This window comes from Balaenoptera borealis (assembly GCF_965194805.1).
Source record: "Balaenoptera borealis genome assembly, chromosome: 19".
Lineage (NCBI taxonomy): Eukaryota > Metazoa > Chordata > Mammalia > Artiodactyla > Balaenopteridae > Balaenoptera > Balaenoptera borealis.
Genome location: NC_138878.1, coordinates 17,103,919 through 17,129,489, shown reverse-complemented (window position 1 = coordinate 17,129,489; position 25,571 = coordinate 17,103,919). Strand labels below are relative to the sequence as shown.

The 25,571-nt window shown below is 47.9% G+C and overlaps 1 protein-coding gene and 2 long non-coding RNA genes across 4 annotated transcripts in view; 1 reads left to right on the top strand and 2 right to left on the bottom strand.

The window, feature by feature from the left end:
• The window catches only part of LOC309617583, a 150,668-nt gene that overhangs the window by 84,839 nt on the left and 40,258 nt on the right, over positions 1-25,571 (bottom strand). The window lies entirely within an intron of this gene.
• The window catches only part of CDH3 (cadherin 3), a 99,575-nt gene that overhangs the window by 48,624 nt on the left and 25,380 nt on the right, over positions 1-25,571 (top strand). The window contains exons 1-2 of one of the 2 annotated variants that reach the window (XM_082369817.1): positions 6,397-6,554; positions 6,763-6,883. In XM_082369817.1, the coding sequence (XP_082225943.1) occupies positions 6,495-6,554; positions 6,763-6,883 (181 nt within the window). In that variant the 5' untranslated portion in view covers positions 6,397-6,494. Of the gene's footprint in view, positions 1-6,396; positions 6,555-6,762; positions 6,884-25,571 lie in introns of those variants that run through there. The other variant, XM_082369818.1, reaches the window with a different exon arrangement.
• Positions 1,250-6,047, bottom strand: LOC309617574. Its single transcript, XR_014238056.1, has 2 exons — positions 5,768-6,047; positions 1,250-4,791 (listed from the first exon to the last, which is right to left on the bottom strand). It is a non-coding gene; the product is annotated as an uncharacterized lncRNA (long non-coding RNA).

The following is a 25,571-nucleotide window of genomic DNA, read 5'->3' as shown; positions in this document are numbered from 1 at the left end:
CCCAGACCAGGGCTCGAACCCGTGTCCCCTGCATTGGCAGGCAGATTCTCAACCACTGCGCCACCAGGGAAGCCCCTCAGTATCTGTTTTATGCCAGGCTGTTCTGTGTACTGGAGGTACAGCAATGAACAAAGCAGACAAAAATCCCTGCCTCTCAGGGAGGATACACTCAGTGAGGGGAGAGGGACAATAAATACAATTTAATGAATACTTAGGTTTACTATGTTCCAAAGTGCTTTACAAATATTAACTCATAACCTATGAGGAAGGTATTGTTATGCTTATCCCATTTTACAGATGAGGATACTGAGGCACAAGGGAGTTGAAAGTCACTTGGCCAAGGTCTCACAGCTTGGAAGAGCTGCATTAATGATTCAAAGCCAGACAGTGTGACTCCAGAGTCCTTGCTCTTAATCATTACTGTATGTTGCCTCCCCCCCAAAAAAAAAAAAAAAAATATATATATATATATATATATATATGTACTAATAGATTAGTGCTATTAAGTGCTATGAGTGCTATGAAAAAAAATAAAGCAGGGGAAAGAGGGTGATGAGAGAGGGCTCTCTATGTAGGGAGGTCAGGGAAGGCCTCTCAGAGGGGCCACATTTGAGCAGAGACCTGAAGGAGTGAGGGAGAAAGGCGGGTGGACATCTGGGCAAAGGTGATCCAGGCAGAGGGAAGCACTGTGCACAGGCCCACACTTGGTGTGTTCGGAGAACCACAGGGAGGCCAACGCTGAAAAAGCAGAGTGAGCAAGTGGTAGCAGATGAGTCAGAGAGTGAAAGACGGCTTAGGCTGAGCCGCTGGAAGGATGCAATTGCCTTTGGCTGAGATGGAAAGATTGTGGGAGGAGCAGATTTGCAGAGGAAGGTCAGTTCAGTTTGGGGTAATTCTCACCATCACTCACCAGATAGGAATTAACTCATTCCATAGGACTTTGAGAGATTAAATAGCTCACCCCAGATCACCCAGGCAGTTGTTTTCAGAGGCAAGATTCAGACGTAGGTCTGCCAACCCTAACTTAAATGCCACAGGCCTTTGGCTGGTAGGGTGCTGTGGGGAAATCTGCAGAGGTGATATTCTGCTCATCCTGATCCCTGACCCGAGGAGCTTTCAAGGAGGGGGGAAAGGGGTACTGGAGAGTGAGGCAGAAGGACACTCAGGTGAAAGTAACAATGCCAGAGATCCCACAAGGCAGTAAGTAGCACGTGTTTAAGTGTGAAATGCAGACAAGAAGCACAGGGAAGGTGCACTTCTTTTTGAAAGAGCAAAATGAGTGAAAGAGTCCCAGCCCTGTCTGGGTGGAAGGCATCAGGGACGGGATGAACATCTGTGTTGAAAAAGGCCATGCTCTGGCAGAGATGGGAAGGCCCCCAGAGGCTCAGGGTTCTCCCTGGGCAAGTCTTTCTCCACATATAGATGCTTTTCCATTGTGACAAAGGTATATCCAGGCAGGATGCCTCCCCTGGACCCGTGTCTCCAACCACAGCCTCCTCAACATGCCACTACTGGGCATCTCTGAACATGCCCCACCTTGAAGTCCTGATATTCCCCTAATCCCAAGCTTGCTCTACCTGCAATGAGATTCCAAGAAGCTAACCCTGAGACAAGGATTCATGTACATGAGTGACTTATTAAATTTGGAAGGGCTCCCAGGAGGAACTGGTGAGGGAGTGGAGAAGCAAGATAAAGAGGGCAAGAAGCCAAGCAAGGGTGTGATTTCAGACCAAGTCCCTGGAGGGTAGCTTCAGCCTGATCCAGCAGGGGATGCTGGATGTAAGTTACCCCTGGGAGTCTGGGGGGAGGCGGGCCGGTGCTCAGCTTCCACATTCCAGCACCACTTGGTCATTGGCTAAGGGCTGGGAAAGTGAACTCCTGGGCACTTCCTTGCAAGGGCAAAGGGACCCCAGTAGCGGAAGGGCAAGCCTCTGGCCCTTCACATGTACAGGCTGCTGGGAGAATCAACACACAGAAGCCAAACATGGGGAGTTCAGAAACCAACAAAGGGATCCCAGGGGATCTGAGCAGTGCCCTGACAGTGTCCACTACATGTGCCTTACCCATCTCAGGAAATGGTATTGCCATCCTGCTGGTTGCTCAGGCCCCAAACCCTGGAGTCATCCTTGACCTGCTCTGTCTCACACCCCCATCCAATCCTTTAGCCAATCTCGTTGGCAATACCTTCAAAATATACCCAGAGTCTGATCACTTTTTTAAAGTAACTTTTAAAAGTTGTGGTAAAGTACACATAACATACAGTTCAGTGGCATAAAGTACATTCACATTTTTGTGCAACCATCACCATCATCCATCCACAGAACTCTTTCCATCTTGCAAAACTGAAACTCTGTACCTATTAAGCATTTTGTTTATCCATTCGTCAATGGACACTTGGGTTGCTTCCACCTCTTTAGAGATATTTATTTATTTATTTATTTATTTATTTATTTTATTATTTTTTTTTAAATTTATTTTTGGCTGTATTGGGTTTTCGTTTCTGTGCACGGGCTTTCTCTAGTTGCGGCGAGCGGGGGCTACTCTTCATCACGGTGCGCGGGCTTCTCATTGTCGTGGCTTCTCTTGTTGCGGAGCACAGGCTCTAGACGCGCAGGCTCAGTAGTTGTGCCTCACGGGCCCAGTTGCTCCACGGCATGTGGGATCTTCCCAGACCAGGGCTCGAGCCCGTGTCCCCTGCATTGGCAGGCAGATTCCTAACCACTGCACCACCAGGGAAGCCCTGCTTCCACCTCTTGACTGTTGTGAATAATGCTGCTATGAACATAGATGTATTGTACAAATATCTGTTAGAGTCCGTACACTCAGTTCTTTTGGGTATATACCTAGAAGTGGAATTGCTGGGTCATATGGCAATTCTATTTTTAATTTTTTTTAGTAGCTGTTTTACTGTTTTCCATAGTGGCTGCAGCAGTTGACATTCCCACCGACAGTGCACAAGTGTTTCAATGTCTGCACATCCTCACCAACACTTTTTATTTTGTTTGTTTTAATCTGATCATTTCTTACCCCTTCCACAATGACCACCCTGAACCAAGCCATTTCAGTTTTTGCCTGGCTTATTGCAGTGGAATCCCAACTGACCTCACTGTTTCTGCCCTCATCTCCTGTAGTCTTCTCAACACCACTCCTCCACTCACAGCCTCCAGTGCCTTCCTCCCCTCCTGCTCAGAGTAAAAGGCAAAGTTTTTACAATAGCCTATGAGGCTCTACAAGATTTGTTCCTCACCCTCCCAAATCTGACTCATTTCCTACTTGCTTACTCCACTCCAGCCACACTGCCTTTTTTTTTTTTTTTCCTGTCCCAAGTAATCTACTGTCTCAGGGCCTTTGCCTATTTTCTCTGCTTGGAATACTCTTTTCTTCAGATATGCTTAATGTAATTTTCTCCCTCACTTCCTTCAGGTTTTATTCATTTCTCAAGGAGGCCTCTGGGCTTTCCCCATTGCTCATCAGCCCTTCCTCCATTTTCTGCCTTTCTCCTCTCTGCCCTGTGCCTGGGAGGATGACCCCTACAGACACCACCACCTGGGCTTTCTTGCCCTCAGGCTTCTGGGTGGGTTTGGTCCATGGCAGGCAATGCCAGAAGATGAAGGGTGAAAGGAGAGAGATGTTGAGTTATTTTCCCCCCCACATGCTCCCTGCTGTGCTCTGGGCAGTGGCCTGTCCCTCCTTGACCACAGCTGCATTTGGGAGGGGTGGTCCTCCGCTTCAGCTCTCCAGCTCCCCCCCTCCCCTCCAACCCCCCACTCCCAGTGATACCATTTCCTCCCTTTGCCCCCCAGTCCTCCAAGTTGTAACTGCTTTTCTGCTTGCTGCTGATCTCTGGACCTTCTACACCCTTGTTGGTCCCTGAACCCTGCCCGTTCCTCTGGTCCCTTCACTAAGACTTGAACCATCCGAGCTGGATTCTGTCTCCCACTAGACCCTGACCTAAACACCTTCTAGATTATGTTATTTGCAATTTCCAGCCCTACCTTCTTTTCTGTGAATTGGCACTTCCCATTCTGTTCTTCTGCATAGTACATATTATCTAACATGCTATATAGTTACTTATTTAGTTTCCTTGAACCCTCACACTCTGTGATGGAAGGTCCAAGGATGCAGGGATGTTTGCTTCGTTCACTGTTGTATCTCCAGTGCTTGGCACACAACAGGCTATCAGCAAATATCTCTTAAATGAATGAATGAACGGCCGACTGACTAAGGGAGCTGCAGAGAAGACAGCAGTGTGGTCCAAGGTGCAGGCAGAAGAGCTGACTCTCAATTTCTCCTCTCCCCTCCCCGGCCCCGCCCGGAATGCTGAGTGCCCTGGAAGGAGGCGGAAATGAGCGTGCTCAACTGCCCTCCAGCCAGGTGTTTACTTAGTTAGGACCTGTATCCCGACGCACGTTGGTGTTTGACTGTCCGCCTAATGGCTGCATCTGGTTCCCGGCGGGCGCAAAGGAACCTGCGAGGCGAGGATAGGCGGGGCCACCAGATACTGTCTGGGGCCTGCGCAGCCTCGAAAAGCCTCTGCGCGGGTATCTAACCTCCCCTCGGGCACGGGAAGCGCCCCCTGCGGGAGAGCGAGGCGAAGGGGGTTGGAGCTCAGCAAGCAGCCTCGGGCTTCTCCTGCGCGTCGTGCATCCGCAGACCCCAGCTGCCGGGACCACAGGCGGGATAACGGAGCGCTCCCCTTATACCAGATGCCAATTGCTCGCTTTACCATCAGCCGTGAAATTGAAGGATTACAGCGTTTCTCATTCTCTTAGTTTGGGGAACGTGAGGGTGCTGTAGAGGAAAAGAAACGGTTCGTGAGGCGGAGGACAAATGAGCTGGATCCTAAAGCAATAATACCAGGCAACATTTGGGCACTTGCTCTGTGCCAAGTGCTGAGTTTAGCGTTTTAAACGTGCTAATTTAATCCTCTTCTATATGTATTAATTCATTCAATCCTAGTACTTTATAGAGGGCAGATATCATAATAGCCCCACTAGACGCATGCGGAACTGAGGCTCAGAGGGGTTATTTCGCTAGCCTGAGGTCACAGCGCTAATAAGTGATGGAATCCGGGTTTGAACGCAAGCGGTGCGGCCCCAGAGCCCATGCTCGGCTAGAGAGAGGACTCCCACGGTCGCAACGCAAACTGTCCTCCTCTTAGCCGCAGGCCTGGTGGTGGGAAGGACAGGCAGGCTTCCAGGCTAGCCCTTGAGAGCCAAAAAATCTATAATTAGAGACTCCAGTCTCCTCCTCAAACCCCTAAATCTGAGATGGGTAGGAGGACGGAAAGTGTTGAGGAGTCAGCCTGAGATTCTCACGACAGCTAGGGAACGTGGGGAGGCCTCAGGGAACAGGAGGTTGTGACTGGCTGGGAAAACTCAGCTCGGTGGGGAGAGGGCGTGCAGTGTGGAGCGACTGAGTTTCAGGACCGTTTCAGGGCCCGGGGCCCACTTGTGTGCCGCCACGGGTAAAGCGCTTCGGGTCTGAAGTGGAGGAACGAATCCCAACTCCGTCGCATGTCCCCCAGTAACGATACAGAAGAGCTGCTTCGTAGGGAGACTCACTGGAAGGTTGCTTCTCTCGCAGCCAGCAGTTTTTACTTGGATTATAGTAGCTATTTTAGACCAATAAAAACAGTCGCGATTTTTAAAATGCCTGTATTTGCATTTTACAAAAGTTGAGAAATTGTTAATTATTTATATCCTACGTGGGGGGTGGGAAGCTTGCTGGAGGTGATGGGGCTAATAACCACCCCTCTACCTCGCACCTTTTGGCGTCACCACGGCTTCGAACTCTGGGATCTTCTCTCCCAGCCTCCTTTTGTTCGGCTGTGCCAGGGAAGTAATGAGTTTTCCGCAAGTTGTAGCAGATTCTGTAACACGGTCCCTCGGGACCTCACCGCCAGTTTTAAACACTCGGAGTCCTGGGGGCAGGCTGATGTGGGAGGTGGGGAAAGAGGCAGGAGGTACCCGCCCGCCCCCCGCTGTAGCCGGGTGTGGGGCGGACACACCCGGCCTCCATCAAAGCTTTGGATAACAGAGAGCCTCGGGGGAGCATGAATGGGGCGCCTGTTTTCAGTCGGGTTCAGATGCATCTCCACTTTCTTTTCCACAAGGCACAGAAACAATTTTCTTCCTGTGCGGCGGAGAGTGGGTTGCCTTTTTTTTTTTCTCCTTGAACCCAGAATCTGCGAGACAGGGCCTGGGTCTCTGCCGGGAGCAACTCCAGAAAACCCGAGAGAACGCAGGAGGGGCGCAGGAGAGGACAGTGGGGGGGGGGGCGGGCTTCGGGGTGCCTCCAGAGCGCCAGCCCCGGCCCCACCTGCGAGGAGGCGGGACCTTGTGGCGCTGGACCAATCAGCACCTACCTGCGCTCACCTGGCCCCCCCCCCCCCCCGCTGGCTCCAGCGAGCCGCGGTTCTCAAAGGGACGCGCTGAGCTTAGCGGAGCACTAGCCCGACGTCGCGGCAGCTTTTCACCCCTCTCTCTCCAGCCATGGGGCTCCCTAGTGGGCCTCTCGCGTCCCTCCTCCTCCGCTTCTTCCTCCTACTCCAGGTACTCCATTGCCTTGCCCTGACCCCTGCCGGGACGTTCCTCAGAGGGCGGGCGGGGTCCGCACGCGGCGGTGGCGTCGGGGAGAGAGCCGGACTGGGCTGCCTGGAGCCAGTGTTGTACGGGAAAGCCTGAGAGGACTGCCCGGGATGGGTATGCAGGGCCGGGCACGCCTGTGACCCAGCCTCCCTCTTTACCCCTCTTCCCTTAGGCGCAGGTTTACTGGCTGCCGCGCGCGGCCTCCGAGCCGTGCCGGGCAGGCTTCGGGGAAGCTGAAGTGACCTTGGAGGCGCGAGGCGCGGAGCTGGAGCCGGGCCGGGCGCGGGGGAATGGTAAGACTCCCCCCACGGGGGCCCGCCGGGCGGAACTTCGAGGCGGGGTTTGCGCTGGGGGTGTCCGGGCTGCGGCGGGGGGACTCCTGGCGCCTCCTCAGGTGTGGGGGACGCGCAGAAAGCATCCCCGGGGCTGGAATGGGGGTGAGCGTATGGAGAGAAAGGCCGGAGAGCCTAGCGCCCTCTGACGTCCAGCCCCTCCTTGCCCCTCTGCGGCGGCTGACCTGGACCCCCTCCTTCGGGGTGCGGGGCGGCTGAGCCGCTCACCCAGCCCGGACGTGGGAAGCTCTCCCCTGGGGCCCCAGCGGAGGAATGCGCCTTCCACATTCCTCCCCCAACCCCCGCACAGGTGTGGGGATGAGCCGTGCCCCGGGCAGCCCCTTTCGCCCCTCTCGGGCCCCCTTTGTGTACCGTGCTTTGTGTCTCCGACTGACAGACCAGGTCTGTTTCTCTTCTTCGCGCTCCCTTCCCCCGCCCCCCTTCTTGCCCGGCAGCTGGAATGCACTCTTAACCCTGCCCTTCCCGGAGGGCCCGCGCCCCTGCAGCCTGCCTGAAAACTGGGCCTGGCACACCTGGACTGGGGCCATCACGCACTGGGGACACCCCCCGACCCCCAGTGTACTGGGACTGAAATGTTAGGGCCCTTGAGGGAGTGGGCGTCCAGGAGCCAGAAGGTCTTGAGCTGTAGGGGCTGTGGGTGGGGGATCAAAGCACATTTTTGATCTCACAGTTTCTTCTACGGTTTAAAAACTTGAGGGGGTGGGGTTTACTTTGGTGCTCAGAACCAGTGTGTTATGAGATCCAGGCAGCTGACGGCTGATGGGGGCTCTTTCCCTTCATCCAGGACAGGGCGGGTTCCTCCACCGGATCAAACCCAAGTTCTTAAACAGAGGTGTATCCCAGGATCCTTGGGTGGGCTTCCAGAGGGTCCTTAACCTGTGAAATTGTTTAAGAACTTGTATGCATTTTTCTGGGTAGGGGATCTAAAGTTTAAAAATTTCAAAGCAATTTAAAAACCTGTGCCACCTAGCATTTTTCTAATGCCCCCATCAGCATACCCCTCACCCCAGGTACAAATTCCCACAGCTTGAATGTGCGGGTGAGCTGCCTAGGGGACAGAATGGCTCTCCTTTGTTTCTCCAAAAGAGGAGAGGGGGCCTTGAGTTCTGTAGAAGCCTTTATTTCTTCTTTTCCCCCCAAATAACTCTGCATATTGACAAAACAATTAACACCCAGGCTAGGCCAAGCTCCTTAAACTCTTGGCTGTAGGGAGCTGAGGAGAGGCATTAAGAGGCCATGCCTCATAAACTTTAAATTCTTGCACTTGGGTTTATTACTGACTGGCTAACAAACTGCAACTCAGCCAACCTGTAAAAATGTTAACTTGGGCAGGGCCCCAAATCCAATTCCGGCTCCCTGAGGAAGCTTTATTGCTAACCAGACTTCTGCCAAATCTGTACACCCTCCCCCTCATTGTCGAGTTTTCCGACTACAGTCTGGGAGAGCAGGCTATGGCTCTGAGTGTTGTCTGTGCCTTATCTTTCTTACTGAAGCAAGAAATATCAGATTAACTGTCACTTCACTAAGCTTGAGGTTCTTGGGGGGAAGCAGTGATCAGGTTTTCGATTTCACAGTCCGGTTGGCAAGTGCTTCTCGGTGACGTCAGGCATTTTAAACCTTTTGAGAAAATTCTGCTTTCTGGATGTCTGGTTTATGGTTGTGAAAATGGTGGGTTCATGCCAGGAGCGCACCTAGGTTATAAAACAAAAGGTGGGTTAATGTGCTTGGCTAACCTTGAGTGCAGCTCCCTGCAACGTGCCGAGTTCTTAGAGCAGTCTTCCTGTGAAATGGGATGCTGCCTTCTTTTTAAATAAAAGCAAGTTTCTGAGCCCAATTTGTCCCAATAAATTGGGACTCCCCGGCAAAAAATAGTGGTATTTCTCCCCTTAGTCCTCAGCAGCTGACCTCTTTTCTACCTCCACCCCAGCTCCCTATCCTCCATACACAGGAGCCCCAGCCTGGATCCAGCCATGTTGAAAGGGTTGTCCTGAGGGTACATACAAACTCTCAAGTTTGGCCAAGCAGACAACAGTTTCCCTATAGCTAAGGAACAGTTGCCCTTGTTGTTCGCCCCTGGGTTATGAATTTCACAGGTGTCTATGAGGTTGAGCTCAAAGAAATTATCTGATATAATTAACACCTTGTTTGTATGTGCACTTTCCTCTTCAAAGCATTTGCACAACTCTGAGCTTGCTTTATCCTCCTGCCATTCTCTTGAAGCTGGTGCTGTACATTTAAACAACTTGAGCTCTTAATCCCAGAGTTGGGACTTCAGAAACCCTGTAGCCCAGCCCTGCTGGAGGTTTTAGAGGTGGAGAAACACAGGAACAGCTTAATGGATTCAATTCCCTAGGCTAAACTCGTGAGCTCCCTTGAGGGTCACAGACATGACTTTTACCTCTAGGTTTATGCCCAGGACCTGGTGCTTAATAGGTCCCAGTAGGTACTTGTGTGAACTATGACAATCTTGTGAAGTTCTGCCCATTTTACAGATGAAACCTCAGTGGTTGTGGCTTCCCCAAAGTCATCTCTGCAGTGACCAGATGGGACTTGAATGGAAGTTTCTGACTCCCAAGTTCCCTGACATTTTTTTTACCACCAGAAAGTAGGAGGTGGATGAAATGAAGAAGTGGAATGTTGGAGCACCAAATCCCACCAGTAGCAACCCCCTACCCCAAGAGCGCTTAGTCATTTATTCCTTTTCATCCTAGGGTTTTCCAGAAACATTCCTGCAGAGGAAACCAGCTTGAATACAGTCTCTTTAAGTGTCCTAGTGATGGGGGCTTGGGTCAGGTGAAGCCAGGCTTGCCTAGACCAAGAGTGAGAGGTTAATCTGGAAGGAGGTAGAGCAGGAATGTTCCCCCACCCCAACCCCACAGTCTGGGGTCTGCCTTCAAGTGTGGTCTAGGAGCAAAGACAAAGGAGAGGTGGGAGGAAGGAGCTTTCGTGGTATTAGTGCAGTGATTAAAGTGAGTGACCTAAAGTGTTCTATACATCCTTCATGGAGAACAGTTGAGAGAAGCAGCTTAATTACAGTAAAAGAAATCCAGTACTTCATTATGGCCCCCTCCGCAGGTTCAACTCACCCTTAGTCACCGTTTGGGTAAGATTAAAGCTAACCCTCATTAGCTTTGGTAGAAAACTTCAAAGTTCAGTAATAAATCTGACTGAGCAGGAGTTAACTTCAAGATGGTTTTGCTTATTTCAACTCAGTAAAAATTGCCTTTTGTTTTGGAGCTCCCATTCCGGGCTATGCCCTCTATTTACATTTTATTTTTTCAGTAAACATATATTTAGCATCTGCATGTATCAGGCACTATTCTAGAATGGCGGCTAAAACAATGAACAAAACTAAGACCCTGCCCTGGTGGAGCTGACTGTCTAATGTTAGTTACTTTTTATGCTTATAAGAGCCTTGCCGCGCAGGTGGTGGTAACTCCCCCTCAGCTGTAAAATGAGGGTAAGAAACTTGGTGTGAGGTCACTGGGGCAGTCAGCAGTAAGGCGAGGGGGAGTCCATGGTGCCCAATAAATCTGCCTCTGTGGAATGAATATTTGGAAACTGGGGCTTCCAGCCCACCCAGCTGCCTTCCTGGCTCAGCAGCCGAGTAGGGTTGGTTGCCAAAGCCCGACGTACATCACTGTTAGCTGGTGTCTGGGGAGCAGGTCTCAAACCTCTAGTCTCTCTTCTCATCTCCTCACATGGCACTCCGTTCCTAGGTTACCCATGCAGGGTGCCCTCACCTCCCTGCTGTGTGAGGAAAGCATGGCTTACCATGAGCAATGATTCTCTAGGAAACGATAGCTCTGCAAAGCATTTGGAGGATGATGGAGGAGGAGGAGGGACAGAAGGGCCTGTCTTCCCAAATCAATGGAGGCTTCGGTCCTGAGGCGGAATGATCTCCATGCAAAGAACCACTGTTATTGAAGAATAGCATATGTGGAAGAAAGTGTCCAGATGATAAGTGTACATACAGCTCGATGAACATCACACACTTAAAACACCCATGTACCTAGCACACATATCAAGAAACAGCATTATCAGCACCTCAAATGCCACTTCCCTCCCCATCTTTACCCTCCCCCAGGAAAACCACTATCTGGACTTCAAATACCATGGATTGATTTGCCTATATTTGAACTTTATGTAAAAGAATCATACAGAATATCCTCTTGGATCTGGCTTCTTTCACTGCACATTGTGAGATTCTTGCACAGTTCTGGATGTAGTTGTGGTTGATTGTCATTCTGTAGTTTCCATCATGTGACCATCCACACTTCGGCTGTTGATGGGCGTTTGAGGAGTTTCCATTTTTTTGGCTATTACAGCTAGTGCTGCCGTGAACACCATTGTGCAAGGGAAACTGCATAGGCAGATCAGTTAGGTACATCCCTGGGAGCGTAATTGCTGGGTTAACTGGGGATCTCAGTACTGTGGCCGAGTACTGAGAAGTCAGCTTTTCTGTGTCTTGAAGCAGCTGAGTCTCTTCTGGACTCTCACATCCCCCTCTCCCAACAGTCTCCTTACCAGACCCGTCCCTTCTGGCTTCTTGCTTCCCACCTGGCCCTGTGCTAAGAGACAGCAATTTTTTATTAGGTACTTGGTCACGTCCTTTGTTTGGGGGGAGAAGTCCTTCCCTTTATTTGTCCTTAAGCTAATGCTTGTTACTTTCCCCAAAGTAGAAAGGGGATCTGGAAAGGGCCCTGAATTTCTACGGTGAGAACTTCTTCATGGGTGGAGATTTTTCATCCTGGCCGGTGTGTGGGTGGGCGGCAGCAGCCTCGTATGGCCAAGGTGGTCGAATGCAGCTCCTCCCTCATTATAGAGGTAGTGAGGTGTCTGAGACTCAAGGCCAAGCTGACTGGTCATTCAGCCAACAAACATCTGAGTACCTACTGGGAGCTTGAAGTTGAGAAGCAAGCAAGGCCCACAGCTCCTTAACCTCAGTGAGCTCCCTGACCACAGGAGGAAGCAAATCAGTCACCAGGCAATTTTACTAGTGAATCCTTCATTCAGCAAATATCTATTGAGCACCTCCCAAGTGTCAGGTACTGTTCTAGGTGCCAGGGATACATCAGTGAGCAAAACATGCACAAAACCCAGGCTTTGTGGGCCATTCACCTGCTAGTGGAGGGAGATGGACAAAATAAGTAATATATGCATGTAATCAAGTGGGAGGAAAAATATAGAGTCACATAGGAAGGACTGCTGACATGTTCTGGGAGGTGGGGGGCACCTGGCAGAAGTGATGTCCAAGCCAGAGGCCGGGGAAGGGGTTGGGACATGAGAGGTGGCAGGGAGTGTTCCTGCCAAGGGAACAGCATATGGGGTCCAGGAACTTAAGTATGTTTAGTTTGGCTGGACCATGGAGTGTGAGGTGGGGAGCAACAGAAGGGAAGTAGGCAGGGTCCAGTCCAGCGCGGAACTTCCCTCACTCCAGAACAGAGGCAGCGTGGTGTTTGGGAAAGGCAGGAGATGTGGCTGACGTTCCAGTTGTGCCCTCATGCAGGCCACTGTCTCTGAAGTCTCCTCTGGATCCAGGACCCTGGGCCCACATCCACCATCCCTCCTCGACTCCCGACTTTTCCCAGACCCAAGGATGACGTGGTCAGCCGCAGTTGAATATTCCCCCTGGTTTCATTTAACCTGGCATTACCAGGCAGCAGGGGCAGCAAGGAAGGGCTTTCAAACAAAATGAAACAAACACATTTAATAATACCATTTACTGGAGAGCTTACTGAGTTCCAGAAACTACACTATGTACTTTATGTAATAAGCCCCTTTAATCCTCCTAAAAGCCCCATGAGGGGAGTGGAATTGGCCCCATTTCACTGGATAGGAAACCTAGGCTTGTAACTTTGTAACTTATCCAAGTTCACCCAGGTTGTAAATTGTGGAGTTAGGGCTTGAACCAGGTTGGACTCCTACTTGAAAGGTACTAACCATTTGGGAGTCAGAGTTGTGAGTCCTCTGGCCTCAGCCAAGCTGAGGAAGATTGGAAATAGTTAACATCTGACCCAAGACTTTTGAATTGCTGTTCCCTCCACTGGCCTCTGTTAATCACCAAGATCTGGAGTGATGGGGGAGGGGAGGAGGAGGGGACACGTCTTTCCAGGACCCCAGCCTCCCTTTTAGGATGTAGGGGAACAGGGAGGGTTCAGATACCAGGTGCAATAGCTGACAGTGCTCTCACTGTCAGTCTCAGCAGAGAATCTGCTTCTGGCTGTTCATCTTCTTCCTCTCCTCACCCCCCCCCCTCCTCCCAGCATTGAGGACCTCCCCCAGCCCTGCTCTGAGTGGAGGAGCTTGATACGCTCTGCCCCCTCCTCCTCACCCAGCCAAATCTGGGCACCCATGTGGTTGTGGCTTACCTAGAGCATCAGTAGCCTGCAAATTCCTCAAGGTGACAAAATCCCCTCCAGGCTGCAGCTGCCACAGTCCCGATGGACTTCGGGGTATGGGGGTCCTGCTGCTTGCTCAGCGAACCAAAATGCCTTATCCTGGGAAGGAAAGCCGAATGAACACTTTCCTTCCTCCCTTTACCCCACCTTTGAGCTCGTAGCTCTGGCTCTGTCGCTGACATATGAGGAGAGGGCTCGGAGCCAGGGCCACACCGCCAGGAGGTGGGAGGGCTGGTGCCTGCTTCCCCCTCATGAGAGCCTCTCTGAGCTACACAGAACCCAAGAAGGAGGAGAGAGCTGTTCTCCCTCAGGACTCTGAGGTATCTCAGGGGCAAGATGGGGCTGGGGAGGCACGACCCCAGGCTTTCTTCTTCCTCCTCAATCTCAGTTACCCCACTTTTGCTTGTTCAAGAGCACATAAGATTAGTTCGAAATTACATCTCTCTTACCAAGCCTCAGACCTGTGTTGGAGACTAATAGTAGGTTGATCTTGCCCAGGGGGTCCGACTTCAGGGCCTCACATTAACTTTAAGAAGTCTTTGCTCCCTGGGAATTAATTGTGTGTATGTGTGCTTTTCTAAGAAGATTCCTCCCCCCACATTGGCAACCCCACTCTCTCCCACCCTCAAGTCCAGGTTCACTCGGAAGTTCTTCAGATTCTTGTCAAAGCCAGCAGTGAGGACAGGCCTGATGGTGTACATCTGGGCACAGGCAAGGGAAAACGGGGTTCTAGGCCTGAGACAAGTTACTCTGGTCCCAGCTCCTCGGCCTTGATGCTCTAACTCCCCTGTGTGGGAAGTGCCTCCGTGGCCCTTGGACGTGAGGAGGTGGACTGCTGGTTAGTCAGACAGAGCAGGGCTGGAGGGCTCAGCTACTAACCTGGCTGTCTTGCTTAAGGCTGCCTGCCTTCTCACGAGCCCCATCTTGTAGCTTCAGGCAGAGAGAAAAGACAGGTACTTGTGGGCTCCCCACACACAAGCCAGAACAAGATGCCAGGCCCACACCCTTCCCTCTCCTTGTGGAGTCAGCTTCAGCCAGGGCTTCTCACCAGGGCTTCAAGACCTGCCATTTTCTTGTCTTTTATGGTCTTTTACTGCTTCCAGAATTCTCCTGTGTTCCCCAACTGGAACGCAGCCACACTACAACTGGTTTACCCCTGCCTTTGAGTCAGTAGTTTGCAAGCTTGGCTGACTATCAGGATTGCCTAGGGAGCTTTTTATTTCTATCACACCCTCTTTCATATATACTATTTTATATAATTTGTGTAGAGTTGGGCTCGTTGGTTGGGATTTCACATTAATACGTGAATATCTAGTCACTGTAAAAACAATGTTTTTCAATAAAATAATAGCATGTACTATGTGACAGGTACAGCTCTTAGCATTTTACGTGTATTACCTTGTTTAATCACCATAACATCCCTTGAAGTAGGTACTATTACTATCCCCATTTTATGGATGAGGAATCTGAGGCCAGAGAGGTTAAGTAACTTGCCCAAGATCATGCAAATAATAAATAGCAGAGCTTGGATTCAAATCTAAGCTGCCTGAGCCTTAACCATTGAACTCCATTGCGTCTCAACAGAAGCAAATCAGAAATAAACACGTGAAAGTTCTCTCTTCCTCGGTTCTGCTCCGGTAGGGTAAGCACAGTTAATAGTTTAGTGTGAATTCTTGTAGACCTTTTTCTTTTTTTTTTAATTTTTGAATTTAATGTTATTTATTTTTTTGTACAGCAGGTTCTTATTAGTTATCCATTTTATACACATCAGTGTATACATGTCAATCCCAATCTCCCAATTCATCCCACCACCACCACCGCCCCACCACCCCACCACCACTTTCCCCACTTGGTGTCCATACGTGTGTTCTCTACATCTGTTGTAGACCTTTTTCTTGACAAAGAACTTATGTATGCACACAGGAATTATTAAAACAAGGATTGGACTATGTCATACTTAACAAACGTTATCGTACAACTTACTTTTTTTAACTTACTGAATCACAGGCATCTTTCCAGACTGGTAAGTACACATCTATCTTGCTTTTAACAGCTCCATAGTCTTCTACATGGTAGATATACCATGATTTATTAGCTAACCCCCTATTTTTATCTTTTACAGATGTGGAAGTGGGGAGGAGTTAACGTAAAAATTGTGAAGTGTTTGAATTTTTAGAAATCTGTCAGGAATCACCTTATTAGGAAAGACTGCTGTAGAAAGATGATTGAATGAATTGTTCCTCTTAACCCCATTCAGTTAAATTAATTTTTTATGTTTGAACAATACCTTCAAGACAGGCTTTGAGGTAAGCTTAATAAGGTTACTGTACCATTTAAAAATCATTAGTTTTCACACTATCCATTGTTTTAAGGTTTAGTTATCTGAATGTTTCAAAAGTATTTGAAATCAAAAATTTTTTTAATTTAAATTGCATAACTCAGAAGTGCACTATCAAATGTATTAGCACTTGCATTATTTTCCTTGGGTGTTGAAAGCTTGAGAGTGTGCCATTCAGTCAAAGCGAAAATGCATTTTTTCTCAAGTTTCTCTTTAGTTTTCAAAATCTAGTTAGCAAGCATTTTGATGAATAAAAGTTGATTTCCATTCTTAAGGAGAATACTCATTTCTGATCTTAGTTTCCAAGAGGGGCTTATGGGTTTTTTCTTAAACCCAAATATTGCTGCAATAAACAGTCTTGCACAGGGTGGTTGCATCGATGTAAAAGATTTATCCTTGAAAACCTCAAATACTTCATAACTCCTATGATTCAAGACTTATGTCCTCTTATGAACATATGTGAAGTATATGTGTGTGGAATAAGGGAATTGGATGCTTACAACTCACTGGTCTCCCTTGTATTTTTTTTAAGATTTTTTAAATATTTATTTTGTTTATTATTATTTATTTTTGGCTGTGTTGGGTCTTTGTTGCTGCACGCAGGCTATCTCTAGTTGCGGCGAGCGGGGGCTACTCTTCGTTGCGGTGTGTGGGCCTCTCATTGCCATGGCTTCTCGTTGTGAAGCACGGGCTCTAGGTACTTGGGCTTCAGAAGTTGTGGTGCACAGGCTTAGGTGCTCTGTGGCATGTAGGATCTTCCTGGACCAGGACTCGAACCCGTGTCCTCTGCATTGGCAGGTGGATTCTTAACCACTGCACCACCAGGGAAGCCCTAGTCTCTCTTGTATTGAAATAATGTGACTTTTTACACTTTTTCTTAATTTGGGAGATTTGCATTTCTTCAAACTCCATACAGAATGAGACTTTAATATTTACAGCACCATTTCAAATTTTGACAATTGAAGTTTGCATAAAATATAACTGTATTATAATGTATAGAGTGTCTGAGCTGGAGTTCCAGAGCCACTGTGCCTGGGTTAAATCTGTTTGTCTACTTACTAGCTGTAAGGGTTGGGTAAATTTGCTTAACCTCTATGCTTCAGTTTCCTCATCTGTAAAATAGGGGTAATAATGGGGATCTCATAGGCTGGAGTGAGGATTAAATGAGTTAGGGTATGAAAAAGCATGTAGTAAATAAATAAATGTCAGGTGTTAGTGGTAGTGATAATAGCAGTGGTGTTACAGCTAGACTAGTTTGTATACTTACATCTTTAGACTGCATTCCTAGAAGAAAAATTGCTGGGTCAAAGGACTTTTATAGTTCATTCAACAATTATTGAATGCCTACTTTGTATCAGGCACAGTGCTAGGTGTTGGGATATAGTGATAAGCAGATTCTAACACAGTCTCTGCCTTTGGGCATTATAGAGACTAGTAAGGGAGATAGGCAATTAGAATTGGAATGGGAATGTAGGGAGACACTGTTCTAGGCAGAAGAAGCAGCGTGTGCAAAGGCCCTGTGGTAAGGGGTTATGATGCACTTAAGAAGAGGACCATTGTGGCTAGACAATGGAGATAAGGATTGGGCACATTATAGATTTTGGGTTTTATCCTGAGAACAATGGCACATCATTGATGAGTTTCAAACAAGGAAGTGATCTTATTTTCTCAAATGTATCTGTTGCGTTTTTAAAAGATCCTTTTTTTAAAATGGAGAATTTTGTACTCATTTAGGCTAAAAATGATGTAGTAAGTACTAAGGTTGGGGAGGTAGAGATGGAGAGGCATGAGTCTTGGTGATTGACTGTGAAGGGGAGTCTGAGGGAGAAATGGTCAAGGAATAGGATGCTAGATAACAGTACACTAGGCACTGTGCTAAATATTAACTCATTTAACTGAGGCAGGTATTACTAGCATCATTCCCATCTTCTAGGTATGGAAACATACTTGCCCAAAGTCTGTCGCTGGAACCAAAATTTGAGTCCGGGTACTCTAGACACAGCCTCTGGGCTGCTTCTGAGGCCCAGATTTTGGATTTGTGTAGCTGAGTGCATTGATGTACTATTCCCTGGGAGATACACTGGAAAAGGACCATATTTAGGGCAAGAGTAAAGAAGATCATGAATTTGCTTTTGACATGATTTTAAGATTATGGATTATGCCTTTAAAGCATCCAGGGGGAGATATTGAAAAGACAGATATATATGGTGGTCAGAGGAAGAATCTGGACATTTGAAATTTTAATACATATTCTGAAGTGCCCTCAAAAATCCATACCAGTTTACCTGCTTACAAGAAATAAAGGTGAGAACCAGGAACTTTAAAAAACCAATAAACTGGGCTTCCCTGGTGGCGCAGTGGTTAAGAATCCGCCTGCCAACGCAGGGGACACAGGTTCGAGCCCTGGTCCGGGAAGATCCCACATACCGCAGAGCAACTAAGCCTGTGCGCCACAACTACCGAGCCTGCGCTCTAGAGCCCGTGAGCCACAACTACTGAAGCCCGCGCGCCTAGAGCCCCTGCTCTGCAGCAAGAGAAGCCACGACAATGAGAAGTCCGCACAGCGCAACGAAGAGTAGCCCCCGCTCGCCGCAACTCGAGAAAACCCGCGCACAGCAATGAAGACCCAACGCAGCCAAAAAACAAATAAATAAATAAATTTATTAAAAAACAAACAAACAAACAAATGATAAACTGTCTTCCCTAAATCCACCTCCAGAAACTGACTCAGTAGAAGTGATGGGTGGGCTGGAAGCAGGGAATCTGGGTTTTTTTTAAAGTTCTCCAGGTGATTTTATCAGTTGGATTTGGGAACTGTTGCTCTGTGATATCATGAAGGTCACTGTGAAGAGGTGAATATATCTCTTTTAGAGAGGATCTGAAAGAAGGAACAAACTAGTGAAATGTGAATGAAAGCATGGCATTCCACCCCCTCTTTGGCCCCACAGGTTGCAGGGATCTTAGTTCCCTGACCAGGGGTTGAACCTGGGCCTTGGCAGTGAAAGTGCCAAGTCCTAACCACTGGACTGCCAGGGAATTCCTGAAAGCATGGCATTTTGAATTTAACTTCCAATGCTTGTCTCAATGGAAGTTGATCCTTTTTTTTTTTTTTTCCTTAATTTTCTGCTTACCTCAGGATTCTGAATGACCTTTACCTTCTTGTTCTTTTGTTTTGCTTTTTAAATTACCATCCCTGGTTGTTTTGAATACTTAATTGTGCTTTAAAAAGCGCAATACATCTTATTTGGCCCTAACAAGAGCCTGGGTGTGTGTGTGTGTGTGTGTGTGTGTGTGTGTGTGTGTGTGTGTTCCCATTTTTAGATACTGGAAATTACCAAGGGCTTATATTTGTTGAGTGCTTACTGTTAACAGCTTAAATATGAAGCGACTTGCCCAAAGCTGCCGGGCCAATGGGCAGCAGTTTAACCCACCAGACCCTTAATTGGTATCCCAGAGGTCCCAGGTTGATCGCTGGGATCTCTGCTCTCATTCTTGAGGGTGGGAATCATTGACAGCACCTAACACTGAGCTTTGAGTCAGCCATGTTTGGAACTCCCAGAGTGCTGTCAAGTATAGCTCAGCTTGGGTTTCTCTCTGGGGATTATAAGGGAGGACCCAGCTCCCAAGCGTGAGGAAGAACCTGAGTAATGGAGATCTTTCCAAAGAGCTTTCTGCAGAGAGGCAAAACTCCCCTAGAAAGAATTGCTTTCTCCTTAACAACATGGGGTTGCCATATACTAGTCAGAGGGGGGAAAAATCACAACGTCTCATTCTGATTGCAAATCAAATACATGTTTACTATGGAAAAACTGGAAGATAAGCCGAATGGAGGTCCACCACCCATAAAGGACTTTAGTCATTTCAAATGAACATTTTTAATAGATCTTCCAGGTCCATTTCCGTAATCAAGTCTTCCTTGAAGATATCTGATCTGAAGGAGAGGGCCCGAGTCCCATTGCTTCATTGCCCCACAGCTCGCCCTCCTGCCTGGCATTCCTGACAATCCAGCTTCATATTCTACTTCAGTGGATCAGAGAAGGGCTACAGGCTGAGGGCCTCAAATGCCCCATCGGCGCCATCTGCAGGAAGATCCAGGTCCAGGGTGAATGGTGTATAGATGGAGGCGTCTGCCAGGCGTAGCCACACTCCCCCAGGGTCATGCTGTTGTCCAGGAGCTGTCATCTGTGTAAAGCTACTCCTTGCGCCGCCGGTGGCCACTTAAGAATGCCTTTCACCAAGCGCTTCAGCTCCAGCACCGTGCTTGACTTCCTAGCATCCCCCAAGGTGGTGATCTTGTGGTGACGAATCATCACGAACACCCAGGGAGGCAGGTCCACTTGCACTGCTCTCTGCTTTAGGGAATCAGTCTGGCTCCTCTGAGGGCGACAAACGGCTGTGGCAGGACACGTGGGGTGCTTTATCTCCCGGCATGCCACGGGATAGCCCCTTGGGGTCCTAGCATGCCTCGTGGGCTCCCCATGTCCCCCCTCCGCCCCCCCACTCGCATGCCTTGCAGCCGCTGCCCACTAGTCTCCTCAGATCAGATTCTGCTCACCCTCCACCACCTTGGACTTCTTTTTTTTTTTTAATAAACTTATTTATTTATTTATTTTTGGTTGTGTTGGGTCTTCGTTGCTGCGCGCAGGCTTTCCCTAGTTGCAGCAAGTGGGGGCTACTCTTCGTTGCGGTGCGCAGGCTTCTCATTGCGGTGGCTTCTCTTGTTGCGGAGCACGGGCTCCAGGCATGCGGGCTTCAGTAGTTGTGGCTCATGGGCTCAGTAGTTGTGGCATGCGGGCTCTAGAGCGCAGGCTCAGTAGTTGTGGCGCGTGGGCTTAGTTGCTCTGCGGCACGTGGGATCTTCCCATACCAGGGATCGAACCTACGTCCCCTGCACTGGCAGGCGGACTCTTAACCACTGCACCACCAGGGAAGTCCCTCTTGGGCTTCTTTGGCCTGGAAAGTCATTGGTTCTGGGGAGAGCTAGTCTGCCTTCCTGGTGCCAAGGCTCCACCACCCCCCCTTCTTCTAACGAGTATAAAGATATTAATATTTTATGATTGTCAGGCTCAGGCTATAAACTATAAGTGGCTATTTTGTAAATATTGTATATTAACGCATATATGTGGAATCTAGAAAAATGGTACAGATGAACGTATTTGTAGGGCAGGACTAGAGACATAGACGTAGAGAATGGACATGTGGACACAGGGGGGGAAGGGGAGGGTGGGACGAAGTGGGAGATTACGTTTGACATAAATAGACTACCATGTGTAAAATAGATAGCTAGTGGGAACCTGCTGTATAGCACAGGGAGATCAGCTCGGTGTTCTGTGATGACCTAGATGGGGGGAAAGGGTGGGGAGGGAGGTCCAAGAGGGAGGGGATATAGGTATACATATAGCCGATTCACTTCATTGTACAGCAGAAACTAACACAACATTGTAAAACAATTTTACTCCAATATAAATAAATAAATAAATGGCTGTTTTGTGACTTTTTCCCCCTGAGCAGAGCACTGTTTTTCCTTGATACTTTTTTTAACAGTATTTAAGGCTGTAGGTGAGACATTTGAGTGACTGTAGCACACGTAATTAAGTATTCTGTTGAAAGTTAAGTTGTTGAGACTTTTTTTTTAAACACTAAGCAACAGTCATGAACATCTGTGCAGGTATGGTTTTGTCACATCTTGGATGACTTCCTGGCACAATTCTTGGGTCGAAGGACTTGTTTAAGCCTTAATTGCCCAAAAGTTTGTGTCGATCTACGTTTCCCCCACCCCCTTACAATATATAGCAGCATCCATTCCCTAAGTATTTCACAACACTTGTCCTTTTAATTTGTGTTTCTTAGTAAGTGAACTTTTTTCTACGGGTAGTTTTACTCAGGAAAATGCCAGAATCTTCTTTCAAGGCAATGCCACATACTTTCCCCTTGCACCTTCTTATCCCACTCCCTTAACAGAAAGTAGTGATAGCTACAAGGACAGGTTTGTTTACTTTATAAGCTAGGTGTGTCTCTAGACCAAGCTAGAATGGAAACACCTTTGACAGTGTCTCCCTCATTCCCCAACAAGATGCCGTTTGGCCACAACACTTTCAAACTGATATTACTCTTCCCTTCTCATTAAAATGCCCAAAGATCAATAGGAAAACTGTCAAGTGATCAAGTGTTGATCACTTGAAGGACATTTACCCCTGAGAGATGGTGGTTTTATTTTGCCAGAACATCCAGTAAGGTTGGACATTGGGACTACATAGCACCTCTATGTCATGGCTGAGAAGACAAGCTTCTGACCTTCATGGGTGTTTCCTTGAGAGTTGGAAGTGTCTAGGCAATTCCAACCTAAAAGCAGGCCTGGGATGAGTTCCCAGCCTAATATCCATTAATTCTTAAAAGTCTATTTAAAAAGCTTTCTTCTTTCAACAGCTCTAGTACTCCAGGGACTCAACCCTTCTTGCCCAAGTTTTATAGTGGCGCCAGCTCAAGATCTGAGGCCAGGCTTGGCAGGATGGTCTTTAGAGAGGAGCTCTGAGCACAGGCCAGGGACTCCTGGTTCCATTGGATGTTTCTATCTAGTGCAGATACACAGAGCTCTGATATAAAAAAAAAAAAAAATCTCTAGAAGCTGTCTCAGGTTACTAACTCCCTTCCCCAACAGTATTGTAGGAATTGTATGTTCAGACTCAGTGCTGAAACCTATCAGTTTATATTGGTACAAATACCTACATCTTCATCAGGTTCATCGACTTTATGGTTCAGAACCTCTGTGGAAGAAACTGAGTTTAAAGCTGTCAAATGACTTTAAGGTCTTAGGTGGGTGTGGAAGTAAGAGCTATGTTTACGTCTCTGTTTTTCAGCCTTAAGATCTGAACTATTGCCCCATGTGCTCGTCAGTGCTCACCAACTTGTCCCAGAAAGAGTTTGACATGAGCCCATTCATGCCTCCATGACTTGGCCAAGATTTGTGGCCTTGTGGAGCTAGGCTGCAGTCAGGAACGGGAATCAGCTTCCTTCACTAGCTGTGAGAAGGTACGGTAGAAGGGGGGTGAGTAATGATGAGACCTGGTTTCGGATCAACTTCATTTTGAAACCAGTGATACAAGCCAGTAGAGCCAAGAAGCATCTGGGAGGAAGTTGTAATGATCTGCCCCAGGGCTTACCGTTTACCAGCCTCTGTGTGACTCATGGCTTACAAAGAAAACTGCTCATGTTTCTACAGGTGCCTCAGCGAGTTTCCCTGGGCAGGTCAGATTGGCTGTGAGATCTCCATCCTCTGCCTCTCCCAGTAAACCATGGAGCACCCCCTACGAAACAGTCCTCTCCAGATGCAGACTGAGCCAGCTCCCTGTGATGTTCTTTGGTGCTGTGTATCCCCTTTTCCCTTCCGTGCATCAGCCCTTAGGTAAAGCACATGGCTGTAACTCACCCCATGCCCACTCTGAGAGATGGTTTCTCTATGGTGTAGAGAGAGGCATGGACTTGGAGTCAGAAGCCCTGGTTAATTGTGAGTAGGCTAAAAGTCGCTTGTATTGAGGGCTTACTCTGGGCCAGACACAGTGCTCAGTGCTGTGTGACCATTATCCCGCTTATTCCTCCCAATAATCTTATGAGGTAGGTATTATTCCCATTTTCCAGATGAGAAAACAGCTTCTGTATGTATGTTCACACGACATGGATGTGAACCCAAGTCTTTTGGACTCCAAATCCCATATTCTTCATCACTCATCTTCCTCTGCCTTTAGGATTTGAAATCTGGTCCTGCTGCTTCCAAGTTGTGGGGCTTCGTATACTTTGCTCTCCTCTCTGAAGCTGCTTCCTGAGGCACTTCAACCCCAGGGTAGTCTCTTGTTTCCTGAGTTGTCAGAATAGGGGAGTAGTATCTACCTGGTGGGTTATTTTTTGAGGACTTGGATAAGAAAACACTTAGCTGGGTGTCTCGGGCAGAGTGGGTCTTTGAAGCTTGTTCCTGCCTGCCTGACTCATGCCCCTTGGTTGTATTCTGCATCCAGCTGAACGTGGCTGAGGGCTGATGGGGCAGCTGGAATGTGCAGCCTGCGTGGGAGGCACGTACAATTGAAGTACCTGACTACTGACTTCTCCTTGATTGTTGGCACTGTCCCCTCTAAGAATAGATGGACAGCCCAGATACTGTGCTACAAATGTTTGGACCCATAAAACAATGGAAATGTGCCAGCAAACAGGGTAGTGAAGTGTACCGTACATTCCTGGTGGGCAGATTTTGTGGACAGCAGGAAGACGGTTTCTGGGTTTCTGGCAGCTTTTAGAGTTTGGGGGATTAAGGCATTAGCCCCCTGCTGGGTAACTTGGTGGGAGAGGATTGGAGAGTTCATTGAGAGGCACTCATTAAGTGAAAAACCTGACAGGCTTACCTGGCCAGCCCCTCTGCTAGCTGAAGACCTTCCCTTAGGAAGAGGGCTGTTTTAAGAATGGGAAAAGTGACAGTTAATTTTTATTTTTTACCAGTGTTTGAATAGCTAATGCATTTACGTGGGTCAAAATTCAGAAGGGTACACAGTAAAAAGTATCTTTCCTGTTCCTTAGCTACTAGCTTCTCCACCCATAAGCCCAGTTTTTTGGGTCACCTTCCAGAAGTATTTATTTTAAAATACAAATGTTATCATAGACTACATTGCTCCATATCTTTTTTAAAAATTAATTAATTAATTAATTAATTTAGCTGCACCGGGTCTTTAGTTGCAGCACATGGGATCTTTGTTGCCGCGTTGGAGATCTTCGTTGCGGCATGTGGGATCTAGTTCCTTGACCAGGGATCAAACCCAGGCGCCCTGCATTGGGAGCACAGAGCCTTAACTGCTGGACCACCAGGGAAGTCCCCATATCTTTTTTTTTTTTTAAATTAACAATATGTCTTAGAGATCTTTCCATGTCAATACATAGGGGCTTCCTTATCTTTTACAGCTTTTTATGGCTGCATAGTGTTCTCGTATAGATGTTATCATTACACAAAGTTAATCTGTCATTGATGGACATTTAGGTTGTCTGGACTTTTGCTATTACAATCAATGCATTACTGATTAGTTTGGTAGATAGCTGTGGAAAGGTGATTTTGGACAGGAGGCAGTATCCTATAAGAACTTAAAGGTACTTGAAGATACACATTTTTTTCCCTGATGCATCCCTAGTATTTAGAAGAATGTTGGGCACTTAGGAAACACTCTACTAGTTCTTTTTTTTTTTTTTTTTAATTAATTTTATTTATTTATTTTTGGCTGTGTTGGGTCTTCGTTTCTGTGCGAGGGCTTTCTCTAGTTGTGGCAAGCAGGGGCCACTCTTCATCGCCGTGCACGGGCCTCTCACTATCGCGGCCTCTCTTGTTGCGGAGCACAGGCTCCAGACGCGCAGGCTCAGTAGTTGTGGCTCACGGGCCTAGTTGCTCCGCGGCATGTGGGATCTTCCCAGACCAGGGCTCGGACCCGTGTCCCCTGCATTAGCAGGCAGATTCTCAACCACTGCGCCACCAGGGAAGCCCCTCTACTAGTTCTTGATGGATGCTGCGTTGAAGAACCTGACTTTAGAATATGACCACCCCGAGTTCTAATTCTAATTCCACTCACTAGCTGTATGATGTTGGGCAAGCCATGTCACCTCTGAACCCCCATTTCCTCATGTGGTATGAGTCCGTATAAAGTTCTGGGGTTTACAAATTTGTGGTTTTGTGGTTTTATCTTATTTGATATTCAAGATGACTCTGTGAAGTCTAATTTTCATCTTCCAAATGAGAAAACCTAAATTCCTAATAAGTTAATTCAAGTTCTGCATCAACATGCTGATGGTTCCAACTAACAGAGTTTTGAGGGACCTTTGCATGTGTCCTTAACACAGCTTTAAGCAATGCTGAATCACCTAG